Genomic DNA, 15,815 nt, shown 5'->3' with positions numbered 1-15,815 from the left:
CAAAATATTTATCATAAAAAGTCTATAACTTTCGACGTTCTTTAATTTTCTCGTATATTCAAATTATTTTTCGATTATAGGCCGCCCTTCAAGGCGCTTCGACACTAAGCCATGAATCTTGCAGTATAATTTCAAGCACATAGGCGTAACATACTAGCCATCTTTCTTAATCAAATCAAGTCCGCAGCAGACGTCTCTAATGCGGCCCCAATAAAGGACGCGTGAAGCGTTTGTCGCTGTTCGAAGCGTGGTTTGAAGGCCCCGCATCATTATCGATCGTGGCGGTGACGTCAAGCCAAGGCCACGTGACGCGTTCTCCCACGTGACCAACTGGGAGGCGTCGTTTCTTCACTGAAGTAAACTTGGGGGCAGGAGTCTGCACTACGTATGTATTTGTTTCTTGACGCTTCTCTTCAGGTTCGTGGAATTACCTAAGGGACGGTCAACCATTACACGGGCTATCGAAGACACTTGTGTCGAGCCGCGAGCGCCAGGTTTGGACAGAACGAAGCCAAATGATCTGTCAACAGGGGCTGCTGCAGCCGGTGGTGGTGTGGTGCAGCTGACAGGTTCGGCAATGTGTTGTCGGCTCTATTTTGGAGCCTGATCGTGCCAAATTGGCCGTGAGCGCTGCCGGACGGCGCTGACTGGATTGAACGCAGAGATTTCAGGCTGTGAGTAGGGCATCGTGGCCCTCGTTCGTGTCAGATTGGTTCGTTTCGGTGGCTGACTTCACCAGTTCCTTTGTTGAGCCGCCTGCTCGCAGCTGCTGACATCGCCCATACGCCACTTTGGGCGTCTGCATTCTCCCTGGCATTTTTTTTTTCTCTTCCGCAGAAATACTCAGTTTATGCACCCGGCGTTCTATGTATCGCTTCAAGAGCTCCAAGTATAAAAATGCCACACCTAAAGTCCCAAAGAAAGGCGAGGTGAGTTGCTTCATCAATCTTGTCGCTGACGGTCGTCGTCTTGCGCGTGTTTTCATTAGCGTAGTATTTTTAATTGTCACGTTCGACCGCCTTCTTAGCGGCTGTTCGACCTTTACGCGGTACCGCTCCGTCTGAGATAGAGTGTGCGAGAATGGCCCTGTGTTATAATGGGCGCAGTAACTGCACCGCGCTTCCTCCGCCGAGTGAATCACTGTTCTCGTCCCTACGCTGCCGGCTTCGTGGCAAAGCTTGTGGATCACTTGCGTCTGGACATTGAGCCGCCAGTTTCGATTTGCGCACGGGATGCCTTACGCCGCAAATGCGCCGTTCTTGGACGAGGAGGAGGCGCGTTCTTTGCCGAGTTCTTATCTCGAGTCTTTGCATGCGCGATTTTGCCAAGAAAAATCGTCTTTTCAATTTCAGGGTTGGGTTCTCGACATATCTGTCGGCGCGCCACAGTCGTTCGGAAACCACATAAAGGCAAGCGCTTTGCACAAAGTCTTCAGCGTTGATAACCGAGGTGAGTGCATTTATAAGTCAGTTTTATTTGGTTTAGACATTTCGTTAACTCATTTGATTTGTTTATCGCGTTTCTGATTGCTAACTGCTGGCGTTATCCTTCTTCAGGCGGTGGCAGCCTAGGTGTCCTGCCGCTAGATGACACGGGAAAAAAGAGCAAGAATTGCCCTTTACTGCATGCACATTCCGGTGTGTACAAATCGCGTTAGTTTATACGCACCTGTGACCGCCTTATTTCTTCACAACGTTTTAAAGAAATCTTATTTCTCGTTTACTTTCCAGAGTTCATAACAGACTTTGATTTTTGCCCATATGACGACGGACTTTTGGCTACCTGCTCCCACGACGCCACCGTAAGCTGTTCGTTGATCCGTAAATGTTTATTCGCGTTTCTGAGACTCGTATTTCGTTACTGTTTTGATTTTTAATTTAGTGCGTGGCCTTGTAAAAAGAAAAAAAAATGGCCTAGCTTCATGGGCTTCTTCACTGCAGATCAAAATCTGGAGGATTCCTGACGGCGGGATTGTGCCTAATGTGCCCCAAAACCCAGAAATTGTTCTTCACCCTGGCAAGTCTCGTATTGAGAACTTGGCTTTTAACCCAGCTGTGGACTGTCTCCTGGCTGCGGCTGCTGATAGTGCTGTCCAGATCTGGGACCTAGTCAAGCAATCTGAGCTCGGCAGTAAGTATTAATAAAAAACAAAGAAAGCATTGTTTTCTGATGGGGGTTCTCATGTCAGGTGGAGACTTTATTTGTGGTCATACTAGGCGAATTCATGAAGGCAGGTCATAAAAAGGGAGCTGGTGAGCTACCTCTTTGAAAGGGGGTCTAAAATGTTGCATGAAAGCTACTGTATTTCTGCCCTAGGTTCGTCCCTCTTTTATAAGCATTACTTGTGTATTGAGACATGCGTCTTTGCATTTAAGACCATCAGAAATGGTGTTTTCTAGTACAACTCTGCCACTACTGGCGTAGTGGTTAGGAACACAGATGCATTTTGATCATAGCTGTGGCTTATAAGTTGTATAATACATTTAAGTGACTATAGGTATGGTTATGCAGCGAGCCTAGAGCAGCATTCAATCTTGCATGGATACCATATAAGCAGATATTGGCAAAAAAAAAAAATCTACTTAGACATCAACTCGTGATGTGCCAAACACTTTTCCACACAGTTTTGATGATTCTGCTACGAGTGAGTTATTGCTGCAAAATAAGTTTTGAATTGTCATGAAACGTGATAGTGGCTTGGAACATATTTTTTTAACTCTGATTATGAATAGTAAAGTGCAAAATAAATGGTGGACCATTTAGTGTGGTTAGGCCAAATGCAAATTAGGTGTGCTAGCACTTAGTTTTCACTTTGAGACTCACTTTGAGACTGGTTTCTGTTTGAGACTCAATTTTCAATGTCAAGCAGGCTTCAGAAAAAGAGGCGAAATCGGACTTAAGCTCTGCCTTAAGGGTATGATCTGATAACGTTAATGGGTTTATGCCCATATATATCGCTGAGACTCCTTATACCACTCCTAGCAGAGTGGCGTAGTGGTTAAGAGATGTGCCACTGCCCTTCAATGACAGGTGCTGCCACCAGTGGGGCTCATGAGACCCCGATTGCTCTTTCCAAGCAACCTCTCGGAACCAATCATTAATTGAACTGCCACCTGCCACAGTGGGCAGCTGCTCAGCTTGAATGGACCCGACAAACCGACTGTGGAGAATTATGCGAGTGGGCGTTCTAACGCTAGCGCTCTGAAAGCAAGAAGCATCAGGACAGTTTAAAAAGGAGCTCCCGATGGCGTTGCCACTTACGGCCAGCCAACTAAGGTTATGAATTTGTGAAGTCACACTTGAAGTCATGAATTTGTTCATTTAATTATAATGGACTGAACACTGAACTTTAAGTACACAATTTTTCTCAGCATCTAAGTTGTTCGACTTCACAACAGTTTTGTTAGAAATGCTATAGATCTTTACCAAGAGTTTTTAGCAGTGCATTCACCCGCTTTTATATATCCGAGTGCTGGCAACCGTGACCAGCGAACGCGATGGCGATTGCACTTTGGCAAAAGCGATGTAACAAAAACTGACATAAATCTCACCCTTCAGACAGTAATTAGACATTTTTAGCATAGTAGAGTCCATTTTAGTTTCCACACCCAAAGCTTTTAAGGCACAAAGACTTGCGCCTCATTGACAGAACTTTTTGTAAACTGTAGTTGCCACTTCATCCAAGAAATGCAAAACAATGTGGTGTCATCTAGTGACGAAAGCTAGAGTTCTCGAAGAAGTTCTAGTGAACTTCTGCATGGTACATAATAAAGTGCATGTCATTTTGCTCACGTTGACTTGAGCATATTGGCTCAGCCTGTGGCCTATGCTGTTTGCTAAACTCAATATGAGCTTTTACCACTATAAATACCTGCTGGTACTCTGCCAGCAGTCATTTTATGATGATGTTGCCAGTCATGTTGCAAGCTTGGGAAATACAGCCAACCATGCCCAAGGTGTTTTCTTTTGAAAAATGTATTATGATCACTGTTTTTAATGCATGATCAAATTTGGAGGCTCAGAAAATCACGTGCTGGAAGGGAGTAGATGTTATATGAAGTTGTCTTTATCTGCTTGTATGAGTGGTTGTTGTCCATTCTGTTTTACTTGAATATCATCAGTTTCTTCTAAACACCTGTGTATTACTGGGTTGTACCTTTTTTCAGAATGATGGTATTATTGTTATTTTGTATGGCTTCCGTTGTGCCACTTGCTTGATGCCATTGTGTTCTTTGTTGTTCAGTCAACCTGAAGCATGATGAGCTGATTCAGAGCCTGAGTTGGCGAGGGGATGGAAACCAGCTGGTGAGCTCTGGCAGGGACAAGAAACTACGGGTCTGGGACCCCAGGGCACCAAACAATTTGCTTGTGAGTGTGCTATGCATTTATAAAAACACAGTAGTACTGTTTTGAAGAGCCAGGTGATAAATTTTTTTCCGATACTGTTTTATTCATTGGAGTTGGCAGTTAGGTTGAAACAGGTTATGCAAAGCAGCAATAACTGTTATCCTGCACAAAATCTGTAGTTTGTGAGTGTGTGTCAATGCATTGAAAATTGGCTGATTGAAGAAATTACCCCTGCCTTCAGATTTACGGTGAATGGGATTTGCCTGTGTAGTTTCTATTTCATCTCTAACATCGTCACATTCGTAGCCTTTTTCACAGCTTGTTTATAGTGTAGTAGAAGCTAAGAGTTTGGTGCAACAGTTTGCAGATCTGTGTAGTTGTCTCACAAATGCATGAAGACGGCACGCGTTTAAAAGCTGTCGCCCTGTGCTTGTAGCTTCCACCCCACTGTGAACAAGTTGGCAGAGAGAGAATAATTATAATTTTGCTTTATTGGTTTCTGTGAATGCCATTTGTTTGTAGGAGCATGAGGGCACTTTTCAGCTATCTGTGGTTGTGGTACTAAGTGGCTTGAACGCTTTTTGGATATCATTAAACTGCCTCATTGAACATTGAAATTCTCGATCGCACTTCACGGATTGGCTTGGTGTAGAGCAGGATTGGGTCCATTTGCATTTGAGTTCTACCCTGATCGACTTGACTGGGCAGAAAGTGCCTTTTTAAGAGCAGTAGAAGTTTTTGCAAATTATTGTGTAGTTTTTGTACCAGTGCAGTTGGCTGGTTTCCTGTGTATGTAGACATACGTCCATCTTTCTTGTGGTCAAGATAAGTGTGTGAATTTTTCTCTTTTTTTTCACATCCTCAGCATGCACCTGGCCATTCCAACAACAGAGACTCCAGAGTGATCTGGTTGGGGAACACTGACTACATTCTGTCAACTGGCTTGGGCAGTGTGAGTAATTGTTTGCCAACATTTTTTGCATCCTCCTGTTAATGTCCATTTCACTGTGCCAGCAGACACATTTAAAGTGGTTCATCCTCTCCTACTCTGGCTCTGCAAGATGTCATTCAGTGGTGGTGCAGTGTGTCCCTCTCAAAAGTAACCCTGAGGAATGTGGCTTCAAAGTTGAAAGGTAGTGAAAAATTAAACCGAGCACATACTATGACCTGATGCCTCTTGTTCTTGAAGGGGGCAGCCAGACCCTGAGAGGACTGCTTTGACCTCAAGCTAGACCGTATGAAAATTCTCTAGTGCATGTGGTCTGTTCATGTGTGCTCTCGCTTACACCTTCTGATAAGCACACATTCATTCATATAATGTTGAATCGTGTCAAATGCTTGCGCTCATGTAGTAAAGTCCTCATCTCACATGTGGAAGCAGATGTCAGCATGTGAATCCTGTCTTCAGCTCCTCCGACAAAGTGTTTCTGTAGTGATGCCGTTTCTTTTCTGCCTCAACCTGTAAAACTTGGATTTGGGGTGACTAAGTACTGCTCCAGTTTTTAACCATTAGAAGGGAAATGGTTTGATTTATGGGATTTAACGCCCCAAAGCGACTCAACCTACGAGGGACGACCTAGTGGAGGGCTCCGGAAATTTCAATAGTTGGGCCTTTTTAATGTCCACTGATCGCACAGTGCACAGAGCTCTATCATTTCGCCTCCATCGAAATGAGACTGCCGCGGTCGGGATTGAACCCGTGTCTTACGAGTCAGCAGCCAAGCACCATAACCAGAAACACCGCAATGGCTAGAAGGGAAATGGAGCTACTGTTGGATGGTAGATGCTGTACCGTGCTTGTGTGAACGTTCCTCTCAGCGAGAATTCAATTCAAGCCAGATCCGGGCAGCTTGGATTCAGTCTTATCATTGAATGTGAAGGCAGCCTAGTGTGGTTTGACAGGTTAAAGCGTCATCATAGCATCAGCTACAAAGCTGTTCTCAGCGAGAGCATTGCTGCTGATGAAAGCACCATAAGGCAATGGAAAAATAAGACATTGCTGTCTTTATTAAGAGAGTGGAAAGCTTGTGATGTTTTAATCTTAATGAGCCTGGAATAATTTTCAAAATGCTTCCTGGGAAAACGTTTCCTTTCGCTAACCAAGACTGCAGCGGAGGCTGCAGTTTTTCGATTCTTTGACTGCAGGCTAGACACGCAGCGGGGTCATTAGCAACATGGAAGGTTTTGAAATCGGAGCGCGAAATCATTGTTAGCAGGCTAACGATGCTCAGTGGGCGCGGTAAGGAAAGAGTAAGGTCAGAGAGAGATGCTTAGAGGTAAATGGTGTAGGTTTGATCACAGCAGCGTGTAATGGAGGTGTAAAAATGTCATGCTCATGTGGTGGGCTCTTCATGAGTCATGTTTTCATTAGCATTGTGGCATCACCATCTTTTTGCCTGTCTCATAGTGTTGCTGTGAACCTGTGTATATCCTAGCACTTCTGTATCCATTTACAGTGTTGAAAGCAATTCTGAAAACACTGCTGGGCTTACTGCCAGTTGATTGTCAAGGTGCACTGCGTGTTCTGCTTGAGACCGTTAGTATATAATGCCATGTGATGAATCCACGTCCTCTGTGCAATGCTGCATGAGTCTTGCATTCCTCTGCTGCAGGCAAGGGAACGAGAAGTGTGCCTGCGAGATGTTCGTAGGTTTGACCTTCCTTGTTCCAACTGGTCTGGTGACAGTGCCATGGGGTGAGTGACCACAACCATCATGTGAATAAATGTTGCTACCCGAACAAGAAAATGTTTTTATATGCTTTACCTGTCTGAGCCCGTTGTATTGCTAGCTTGTTTGTAGAAGTCTGCACAAGAGGCTAGACAGACACCTGTGTTACTCATTTCTGGAGACAGTTTGCTTTCCTGTAAAAGGTAGGATTGCACAAGTCTGAGAGAACAGGACGGGAGACGTACATATGAAAACGACACCACGGGTGCAGACTTCCAACTGTTAGACTTCCAACTGTTCATTTATGAGTGAAAGCACATGCTGTATAAGCGCGGAGCCAAAGCATGCAGCTGCCTTTGTCATACTTTTTTTTTCCTTTTGGTGAACAAAAAAAAATCATTGCCGGAGGCCAGATTAAACTAATTCCCCTTAATTAAAGGAGAAGGGTTAAAAGGGAAGAGAACATGAAACGAGGAGTGACATTGTAGATGGCAAAACAACAAACAAAATGAAGGTGATTTTGAGAGGATAAAAGCATAGTACGAAGTATGTAAAAACAAGCATGACATGATGGGAAAAACATGCAGGAACAAGCATGTAGGCGAACATTAAAACCAGATAAAGGAATACATTTTCGGGCTAGAAAAAGGATTTGCAGCCAAGCATATGACATGAGACATCAGAATATAGGTGGCCTTCTAAAAAAAGTATTTCATTTTGTGAAAGCAAAAGTGATGGAGTGTTGACATTCTTTCAAAAAAAAATTAATGTGGATTAGCCCAGCTAACCCAGATATACAAAGGCAAAAGCGAGATTAAAGAAAAAGGAATGCGGTCACTGACCATGTCATGAAATTCAAAGATGTTTCGGAACCTCGTAGGGGTTCCTTGATCACTGAGTGGGACAAGAAATGCATATAAGACTTATACACATAACACATAGCGCAAAGAGCGTGCGTAGATGGGTGGCATGGTTCCTTGCACCCGGTTCATGGTAGCTGGTGTCGATTGTATGATCAGAGATTCCATCAGCCGCTGAGATGACACGTTCCTTTCCTTCGCGATGACAGTGTGGCGGGGTCCCAGTCAGTCGTATGAGTATGCTCTTGCACATGCTCGGCAATGGCGTTCGTCGTTTGATTATTATTTGTTAAGTCACGTTTGTGGTCGTTAATCCTTCTGAGGAACTTTCCTGTTTCGCCAACGTAAACCTGGGGGCAATCAGCACATGGGATCTGGTAGATGACACCTGGAAATGCTTCAATCGGCAGTTTGTCTTTCATGTTCACGAGCTGGTTAAAAGCAAGATTGAGGTCTCCACTGACCCATGGAGCCAGCTGTGTGCCTGCCTTCCCTTTGGGGAAAATGAATGGTCTTTGCAAAGTTGTCAACTCAACTCTGTGAAAGCTGTCCACTCACTTGTTTTGTTTGGTTTTTGAGGAAAGCAAATGGCACAGTAACCATCTCTCATATCTGGGTGGACACATATCTGGATGGTAAAGGAAGGGATAAAGGAGGGAGGGAAAGGCTGAAAAGAAGAAAGGTGGGGCGCTGTGCACCAGCTGCTACTAGTGGCCCATGTGCAGTTGCAAGACTAGGGAGGGAGAGAGAGAAATGGGCTCACTGCTCCTGGTGCATGAGCAGCACAGCTCTCCAGGAATCATGGGAAATTGCTCAACCTGGGGCCAGTAAAGCTTTCGCTGCTTTAAAAAAAAAAATAATAATAATAATTGGTTTTTGGGGAAAGGAAATGGCGCAATATCTGTCTCACATATCCAGGGCAAGGGATAAAGGAGGGACTAAGAGAAGAAAGGACGAAAGAGGTGCTGTAGTGGAGGGCTGTAGTGGAGGGCCCTGGAATAATTTTGACCACCTGAGGATGTCAGTGCACTGATATCCCACAGGCGTCTCAGTGTTTTGCTTTTGCTGAAACAAGGGCCCCTGGGGTCCCATTCGTCCAGATCAGTAGTGGATAGTCAAAAAGTCTACTTTCCATGTTCAACTGGAGGGTTTCCTGTCCACAGGGTTTCCTAAGCCCTAATCACTGAGCCTCTGTGGCGGGTACACATATTTCACCAGTTTTCATACCATGAAAAAGCTTGGACAAAGGCACACATTAAAGATCTCCAGGTGGTCAAAATTGTGGACCTCCACCTATTTCTTCCTTTCTTCTTTCACTCCCTCCTTTACCTCTTCCCTTATAGCATGGTTTGGGTGTCCACCAAGATATATGGGACAGTTACTGCATCATTTCCTTTCCTCAAAAGCAAATTTTCAATTTCCTTGTCATTCTTGTGTTTTGATCTGAACTTTTTCGTGGTGTTAGGAAGGACTTGAGTCCTAGGCACTTTTTCTTACCCATACCCTTTTTTTACTTGCCTTGTTCTGGCAGTGGTGTGCTGGGTGACCTCCAGAGTTCTTTATTGCCTGACTATGTTCACGTGCCCATCCATTTACATATCTATCAGTGTGACCAATGTAACACCTGCTGCAGGTGAGAGGAATTTTGTATACAAGACCTGAATCTCACTTCGTGAACTTTTTTTATTTTGGTTCGCACTGATATTGAGTCCAGATCGTTTTCTTGGCCCGCGTAAACTTAGCAGCGTGTGCTCTTTGGTATCCAAGGATGGAAAAGCAGGCCGCAGTGTACCACGAATCACGAGAAAAAGTTCACAAGTGCGTTTCAAGTCGTGCACAAAATTCCCCTCACCTGTGGCAGGTGTTGCATTGCTCAGACTGGTAGATGATTTAACGAACGGGCGTATGAATGTACTCTGTCAATAAAGAGCAACTATGGAGGTCACCTACCACACTACTGTCAGACACTTGTTGTTGGGCTAGTTGGTTTGATTCCATGATGTGGACCTGCAAGCATGAACCACTGCCAGAATTGTGAAGGTAAGGGTAACAAGAAAGTGTCTTGCACTCCAGCATTTCATAACACTAAGTTGTTGTTCAGATCAAATGACAAGACTGAAAGGGAGGTCATTGAAGCTTTTCACATTATGAAAACTGGTGAAAAGTGTGTCAGCACTCCAAAACAAACAAAAGGCGCAGTTACTGGCTTGCTGCCAAGGTCTGTTCTGAGGAGGGCACTGACGCCGACTGCTTGAAACTGAAGAAGGAACTACTATGAGTTGACGCTCTGAAATGAGCTTTAACAAATCGGGTACTTCGTCTGCTTCGCGCACAGGCCAGTGTGGATGCCCACAAAAGCAGCCCGCAGAACCCCGATTTGAGAAACCATGATTAACAATGTCACTCCTCCTCGTTTCATTTTTCCTTTGCCTTTAATCAAAGTGAATGCTAGTTTTCGTTTCTTTTTTTTTTGCCCACTTGTTTTTCTGGCCTCCCACAATGGTGCAATTTCATTTTTAATGTTTTCATTTACCCAAGAGAGAAAAAAAGATTATGATCAAGGTGTGATATCAATACCTGCCGCTGCAGTGGCTCAGTGGTTATGGCCCTCAGCTACTGACCCAAAAAACGCGGGTTCGATCCAGGCCGCGCCGGCCGAATTTTGATGAAGGCAAAATTCTAGAGGCCCATGTACTGTGCAATGTCAGTGCACGTTAAGGAACCCAAGGTGGTCGATATTTCCAGAGCCCTTCACTACGGCACCCCTCGTAGCCTGAGATGCTTTGGCACGTTAAACCCCCATAAGCCATAAACCGAACTTACATCAGTACCTGTGCAAATGACAAATATGGTTGCACGCTTCAGTTCTGCTGCTAGATAGCATGTGCTTTCACTCATCAATAAACAGTTCAAAGTCTGCGCCCATGGTGTCATTTTCGTTGCTATGTCTCCAGTACCGCCTGATCTGCGCAGTCTTACCTTTTATTGAAATGAACCAACTTGCTGGCAAGAAAATTATACTACTGCTTTTCTGTGTTTAGTCTGTTGTCATTGCTGTTGTTCTTTGGCCATTGTGCTTTCTTAATTGGCAGATTGCATCGCTGGCACATTCAGGCTAGAAAGACGCCATGGCCAGGCTTCAGGACAATGCACTAGCACATTGATCGCTCCTGAAGTTTCCGTATATAAATACTTCCAGGCTTACGTGATGGTTAAGAAGTGATCATCTGACACCATTACTGCCACACTAATGCGCTTGCTACAAATGTTATTTTCATGCAAAATCATAAGCTTATAGGTACACCCTTTGTGCCAGCTTTTGTATTTGTGCCTTTTGTGCTGGCTGTGCTTGCCTATAAGTGTGCTGGCTAATCCCAGCAGGTTTTGTTATGGCCTGCTACCAGTGGTAAAGCTTGACGGATTTCTGTAGACGAGTACTAGTTTGTAACAACCTGTGCCACGTAGGCAGCGTGCTCGCGTTCTTGCTTTTGTCTTTGGTTGAGATTGCATTGCTTGAACTCACACTGACAGAGCACTGGGCTTTCTTCCTTTCTAGTGTTTACATTCCCCTGTATGACCCTGACACCAACATGCTCTTCCTGGCTGCTAAGGTACCTGCCCCTCACTCATTAATCCTGCCCTCGAGGCCACTTACTCGCTTCCATTTATTTTAATCTTACAATTGGCATCTGGCAATTTTTTACCTCTGCAGGGAGACGTTACTGTCAACTTTTGGGAGGTGACTTTCAAAGAGCCCTTCCTGAGCGAAGGTGAGAAGTAGTTTCCACTGTATGATTAAAAGACAGTTTACAGAGCTGTTCCTTAAGTATGTGCAACTTTGAATGCATATGCAAATGTGCATTAGATGAAAGTGTATGGATACATCTTTTAATCTTAAAGTTTGCATTTATTTTTTCTGTTCACTACTGCTGATTTCAAATAGATGTTCTGTTCACAACTGCTGATTTCAAATAGTTAGGTGTATCACTTTACTGCTATATGTATTTTCATCTAATAAAGCCTTTCTTGCCAGTTTTTGTCTTCAAAAAACAGGTCACATGCCCTTTTTATCCTAGTGCTGCAGCTTTCAACAACTAAGTTTCTGACCTTAATGTTAATTTTTTTTAGGAATAAATGCTTGTCCCAAAGAGAACATATTGCCAATGTATAGATTGCTAATGTAGACTCTTGAAGTAGTTGTGTAGCTTTGCAGCTTTATCGTGGGGCGATCTTTAAAATGTGGTAAGAGTGCTGACTGGCAAGCCATTAGCATAATTTGATAACTGGAGGTTCTTATGAACCCTCTGACCCTCAGAGGAACCTATGAGAGTAGGGGGCCTGATATTTAGTGCTTGTCTGAATGTCAACTGAAACTACAACAGTTGGGCATTATGATTATATCCTTGTGCCGGCATCCACCCTGCAGCATCCAAGTACATGGGCGAGGTGCAAACGAAGGGTGTGGGCTTGGTGCCCAAGCGGGCCTTGAAGGTGATGGAAGGGGAGGTCAACAGAGTACTCATCCTAGGCCAGGAGTGCATTGTGCCAGTGCCCTACCAGGTGCCCCGCAAGGTAGGTTCTCTTCATTATAGTGCTTCCCTTTTTTCTTGCTGACGAAAACACTGGTCGTTTGTTTAAACTCTGCTTGCTTTGGGAACACAAAACATTTTTCACAAAATCTCGATTATTTGCAGACTGTCGTGTGTGTACCATGGCCATTGCGTGCTGCTTTTCCCAGAGTGCATATGAACAGTGCTCTGTGAAGCTGCGGGGCATCTGATTTGCTGTTTGTGCATTCTTGTGCTACTACTTTGTAGCCAATTTCTCATGTGCCGTATAATCTCGTGTATCAGCGTCAAGATCAGCGTCAAAATGTTGTTGCGCCAAAGTCAGTGAATCATCTGTAGAAACATTCCACGTGGGCCCTGCTTGATGACGGAAATGTTTTGTGCGGTGCTCGATAGAACTGGTTATGCATGGTTATGCATGCAGTTTGCTGCGTTGAATTGATACATTTGGCGTGAAATGGTAAGTGAAGTTCGAGATTGTTATATATACATTTTGTAGGCTAAGTTTATTTTACAAAAACGAGATATCAGGTGCAGTAAAACCTCATTGATACATTTCTGAAAAAATTGTGGAGAAAAACTTATTTGGGCAAACGCATTGTCCAGATGACCTAATTTTGAAAAACTGGACATATTAATGTCAAATATTTAATGCTCGCAATTTTGAACATGTGAATCATAAAATTGCATGAACTGGGAACGTAACAAGGTCTTCTGTACATGGTCCTCTATGGGAGTTTCTGAGATGGATAATCATTCCCTTTGTTATATTCATTATTTTGTTACAAAACCATTTTGTTATGGCAAGGCTTGACTGTATATTGTGTGCACAACAGTGTCGTCACTAGGAGGAACCCATAGCTGCTTCTCGGCACAATGCCTTTTCCAGCTTGCTGCCATAGTAATTCACCTCGAGTTCTGCATTCCTGTCTGATGCATGTAATTGTTTTACTAACAAGCATTGGTGGGTTTGCATGTGCTTTGTGGTTTAATTTCCTTTTTCTTCTGTTGCTGCATTTTTTCAAAAAATTGCGTCGCATTCATACAAGACCTGTTTCGAGGCTTATTTCAGAAAATGATACCCGTGCATAAAGAAAGTGAAAAATATATAGGCAGCATTATGTATGCAATTTTTGTTTTCTACTTTCAACAATGTTATAAAGCAATGCTTCAGAGTAAAGATCATTTGTGTCTTTACAGGAATATTTGCTTAAAAATTTTGTCATATTTCCTTTCACTAATTTGCTCCTGTGTCTGTAACATATTTTTTGCCTTCATTATGGTTGATAATGCTTAGTGGTGGCCTAAGATTCTTCTTGCTGAATATGACAATGTGGGCTTGTTACGTGCTCTTTCGCTGGGCGCAGCCAACTGAAGGCTGGCATTTAAATTTTTTTCAGACATACAGGGACTTCCATGCAGATGTCTTTCCGGACACTCAGGCGCCATCCCCAGCTGTAACTGTACCTGACTGGTTGGACAAAAAGCCCGTCAAGGTAATTACTGCTCGTGCATAGAGTTGTAAAATTTCTGGAAATTTTTAGGTGTTGGAAAAAAAGAGGAAAAAGATTTTTTCCAGAAATATTGGAAACATTGGGAAGATACTCGAAACTACATTATGCAGGTGTGCGCCCAAAGCTGGGCAGTGAAAGGACTTTTTTTTCATGGATCCTTGTTCATATATGTTCGCTATAGCCTGTTACTCTGGCTTCCCAAAGACTGCCTCTTCCTGGTGTGTGTGGTTTCGATGGTGGGTACTTTTGTCTGCCCTTGCAGCCATGTTGAGGCAAAGAAGGCACATGTGGAGCAACACTGAAAGGTGCGAAAAGTGGCCACCGGATGGTCATATGTTCAGTCTCTACACAGCTGTGTTTCAGAGATCCCGTCTAATTATAGTATCTCCAGAAACCAATCAAGTGAAGTTGTGAGGTCTGGGAGTACGCTGTCGAAAAATGACTCCACCAAGGAAAAGAATAAATTGACAAACAAGCCAATCAGTGCACATTTTAGAAATGTCTGTTGGGCTAATTGCACCCGAGTGCCAGAGGACGCTACACCTCCGGGACAAATTATTGTGGGATCACAAAAAGAACGAAAAATAAAGTTTCCCTGCCCGTGACAGCGATACGCACCTCTGGGACAGTTTTGCTGCTAAAAGCTGATACTAGCTTGGAGCCTTCAGGCTTCGAAGGCTCTCATTCGAGTTGCCGTCAGTTGCACTCGCTAAGTGGGCGATGTTGGGCGATTGAATTTAACAGGGTGGTGAACCAAACAGTAGAAGAAATCGTAAAAAAAATTATGAAGAACTGTTACATAGTGCCTGCACACGTTTACATTTGCACGAGGGCGCTCTGATCGAAACACATTTTGTTCCTCTTCATAGCCATGCTTTGTGCTTAGTGGTGATAAGTTCTTATTTTTTTTTCAGGAATGAGAAAAATAGTGTAATGTTGCCAAAACCAAAAATAACTACAAGTTCTTTTATTTTTTCTGAGGAAGAAAGTTTAAGGGTAGATAACGGATGGCAAGGAAATAGCAGCTAAAAAAATCGTTTTAATATTTTCACATGCAGCCACATTCTCATGTAGAACAGAAGCACTTAACATATCTTGTTTAGGCCTTCCTTACTGGCTTGAAAGTTAAGCAAGATGAAATGGCAGAACTCTGAATTTTGAAACTGAAACATAATACAAATGAAGAGCACTTTTATAAGTTAATTTTTTATACAGAATTTCAATGGTCACAGGAATAGTTGTTTAATACCTCATTTAAGCGACCTCTCGACGATATTCTGTTTTTTTCCTGTTTTCTATCCCTCGGGAGGGGGGAGGGCGGGAGCAAGAAAAAGTTGTTTCTTCTCCAAAATTCTCGTTTTTTTTTTTTTCGACCTCTCCCATCACTGTTGTGCCTCACTTTTTAATGGAAGTGAATGGCATGTTGGGGCAGTCACTGTTTCTCATCTTTCTACCAATTGTTTTTTTGTGCACAAAGTAGTGTAGCTGCCAACACTGATCTTTGTACTTCCAAGTAGAACCTGAATGACAGATTGCAAGCTTAATTTTAGCCTCAGTTGTTCGTATACACAAACAGTGCTTGTGTACTGGTTGTGAAGCTGTTGTTTCTGAGCCATTAAGCCAGAAATTTTTAAGATCTTGGTAGTGAATTTTATGTTCGCAAAATTTTGAGCTGTTAGTGTTGTGTGATGACTTCAATTAGCTGGTGCACTTTGCTAATGTATTTAATTCTGATTGCTACCTTTAGTGCTTCATATCATGCATGCCTTCATTTCTTGTAGGCTCTGTACGCTAATCCTACAGGCATCATTGTTTTCATGAGCTCTGTGCACACATAAGCAGATGATATACAGGATG

General features: G+C 43.4%; 1 protein-coding gene across 2 annotated transcripts in view; it reads left to right on the top strand.

Moving 5' to 3' along the window:
• Window positions 1–250: 250 nt before the first annotated feature.
• pod1 (coronin) overlaps window positions 251–15,815 on the top strand; it is a 38,449-nt gene continuing 22,884 nt past the window's right edge. Inside the window, exons 1-13 of one of the 2 annotated variants that reach the window (XM_077663028.1) lie at window positions 251–385; window positions 838–929; window positions 1,353–1,449; window positions 1,557–1,637; window positions 1,731–1,801; window positions 1,941–2,130; window positions 4,244–4,368; window positions 5,213–5,299; window positions 6,960–7,042; window positions 11,433–11,487; window positions 11,589–11,646; window positions 12,303–12,448; window positions 13,845–13,940. In XM_077663028.1, the coding sequence (XP_077519154.1) occupies window positions 867–929; window positions 1,353–1,449; window positions 1,557–1,637; window positions 1,731–1,801; window positions 1,941–2,130; window positions 4,244–4,368; window positions 5,213–5,299; window positions 6,960–7,042; window positions 11,433–11,487; window positions 11,589–11,646; window positions 12,303–12,448; window positions 13,845–13,940 (1,152 nt within the window). In that variant the 5' untranslated portion in view covers window positions 251–385; window positions 838–866. Of the gene's footprint in view, window positions 675–837; window positions 930–1,352; window positions 1,450–1,556; window positions 1,638–1,730; window positions 1,802–1,940; window positions 2,131–4,243; window positions 4,369–5,212; window positions 5,300–6,959; window positions 7,043–11,432; window positions 11,488–11,588; window positions 11,647–12,302; window positions 12,449–13,844; window positions 13,941–15,815 lie in introns of both variants that reach the window. The other variant, XM_077663029.1, reaches the window with a different exon arrangement.

This window comes from Amblyomma americanum, chromosome 4 (assembly GCF_052857255.1).
Source record: "Amblyomma americanum isolate KBUSLIRL-KWMA chromosome 4, ASM5285725v1, whole genome shotgun sequence".
Classification (NCBI taxonomy): domain Eukaryota; kingdom Metazoa; phylum Arthropoda; class Arachnida; order Ixodida; family Ixodidae; genus Amblyomma; species Amblyomma americanum.
The sequence above is the reverse complement of the archived record's forward strand: the minus strand, read 5'-3'. Positions and strand labels throughout refer to the sequence as shown.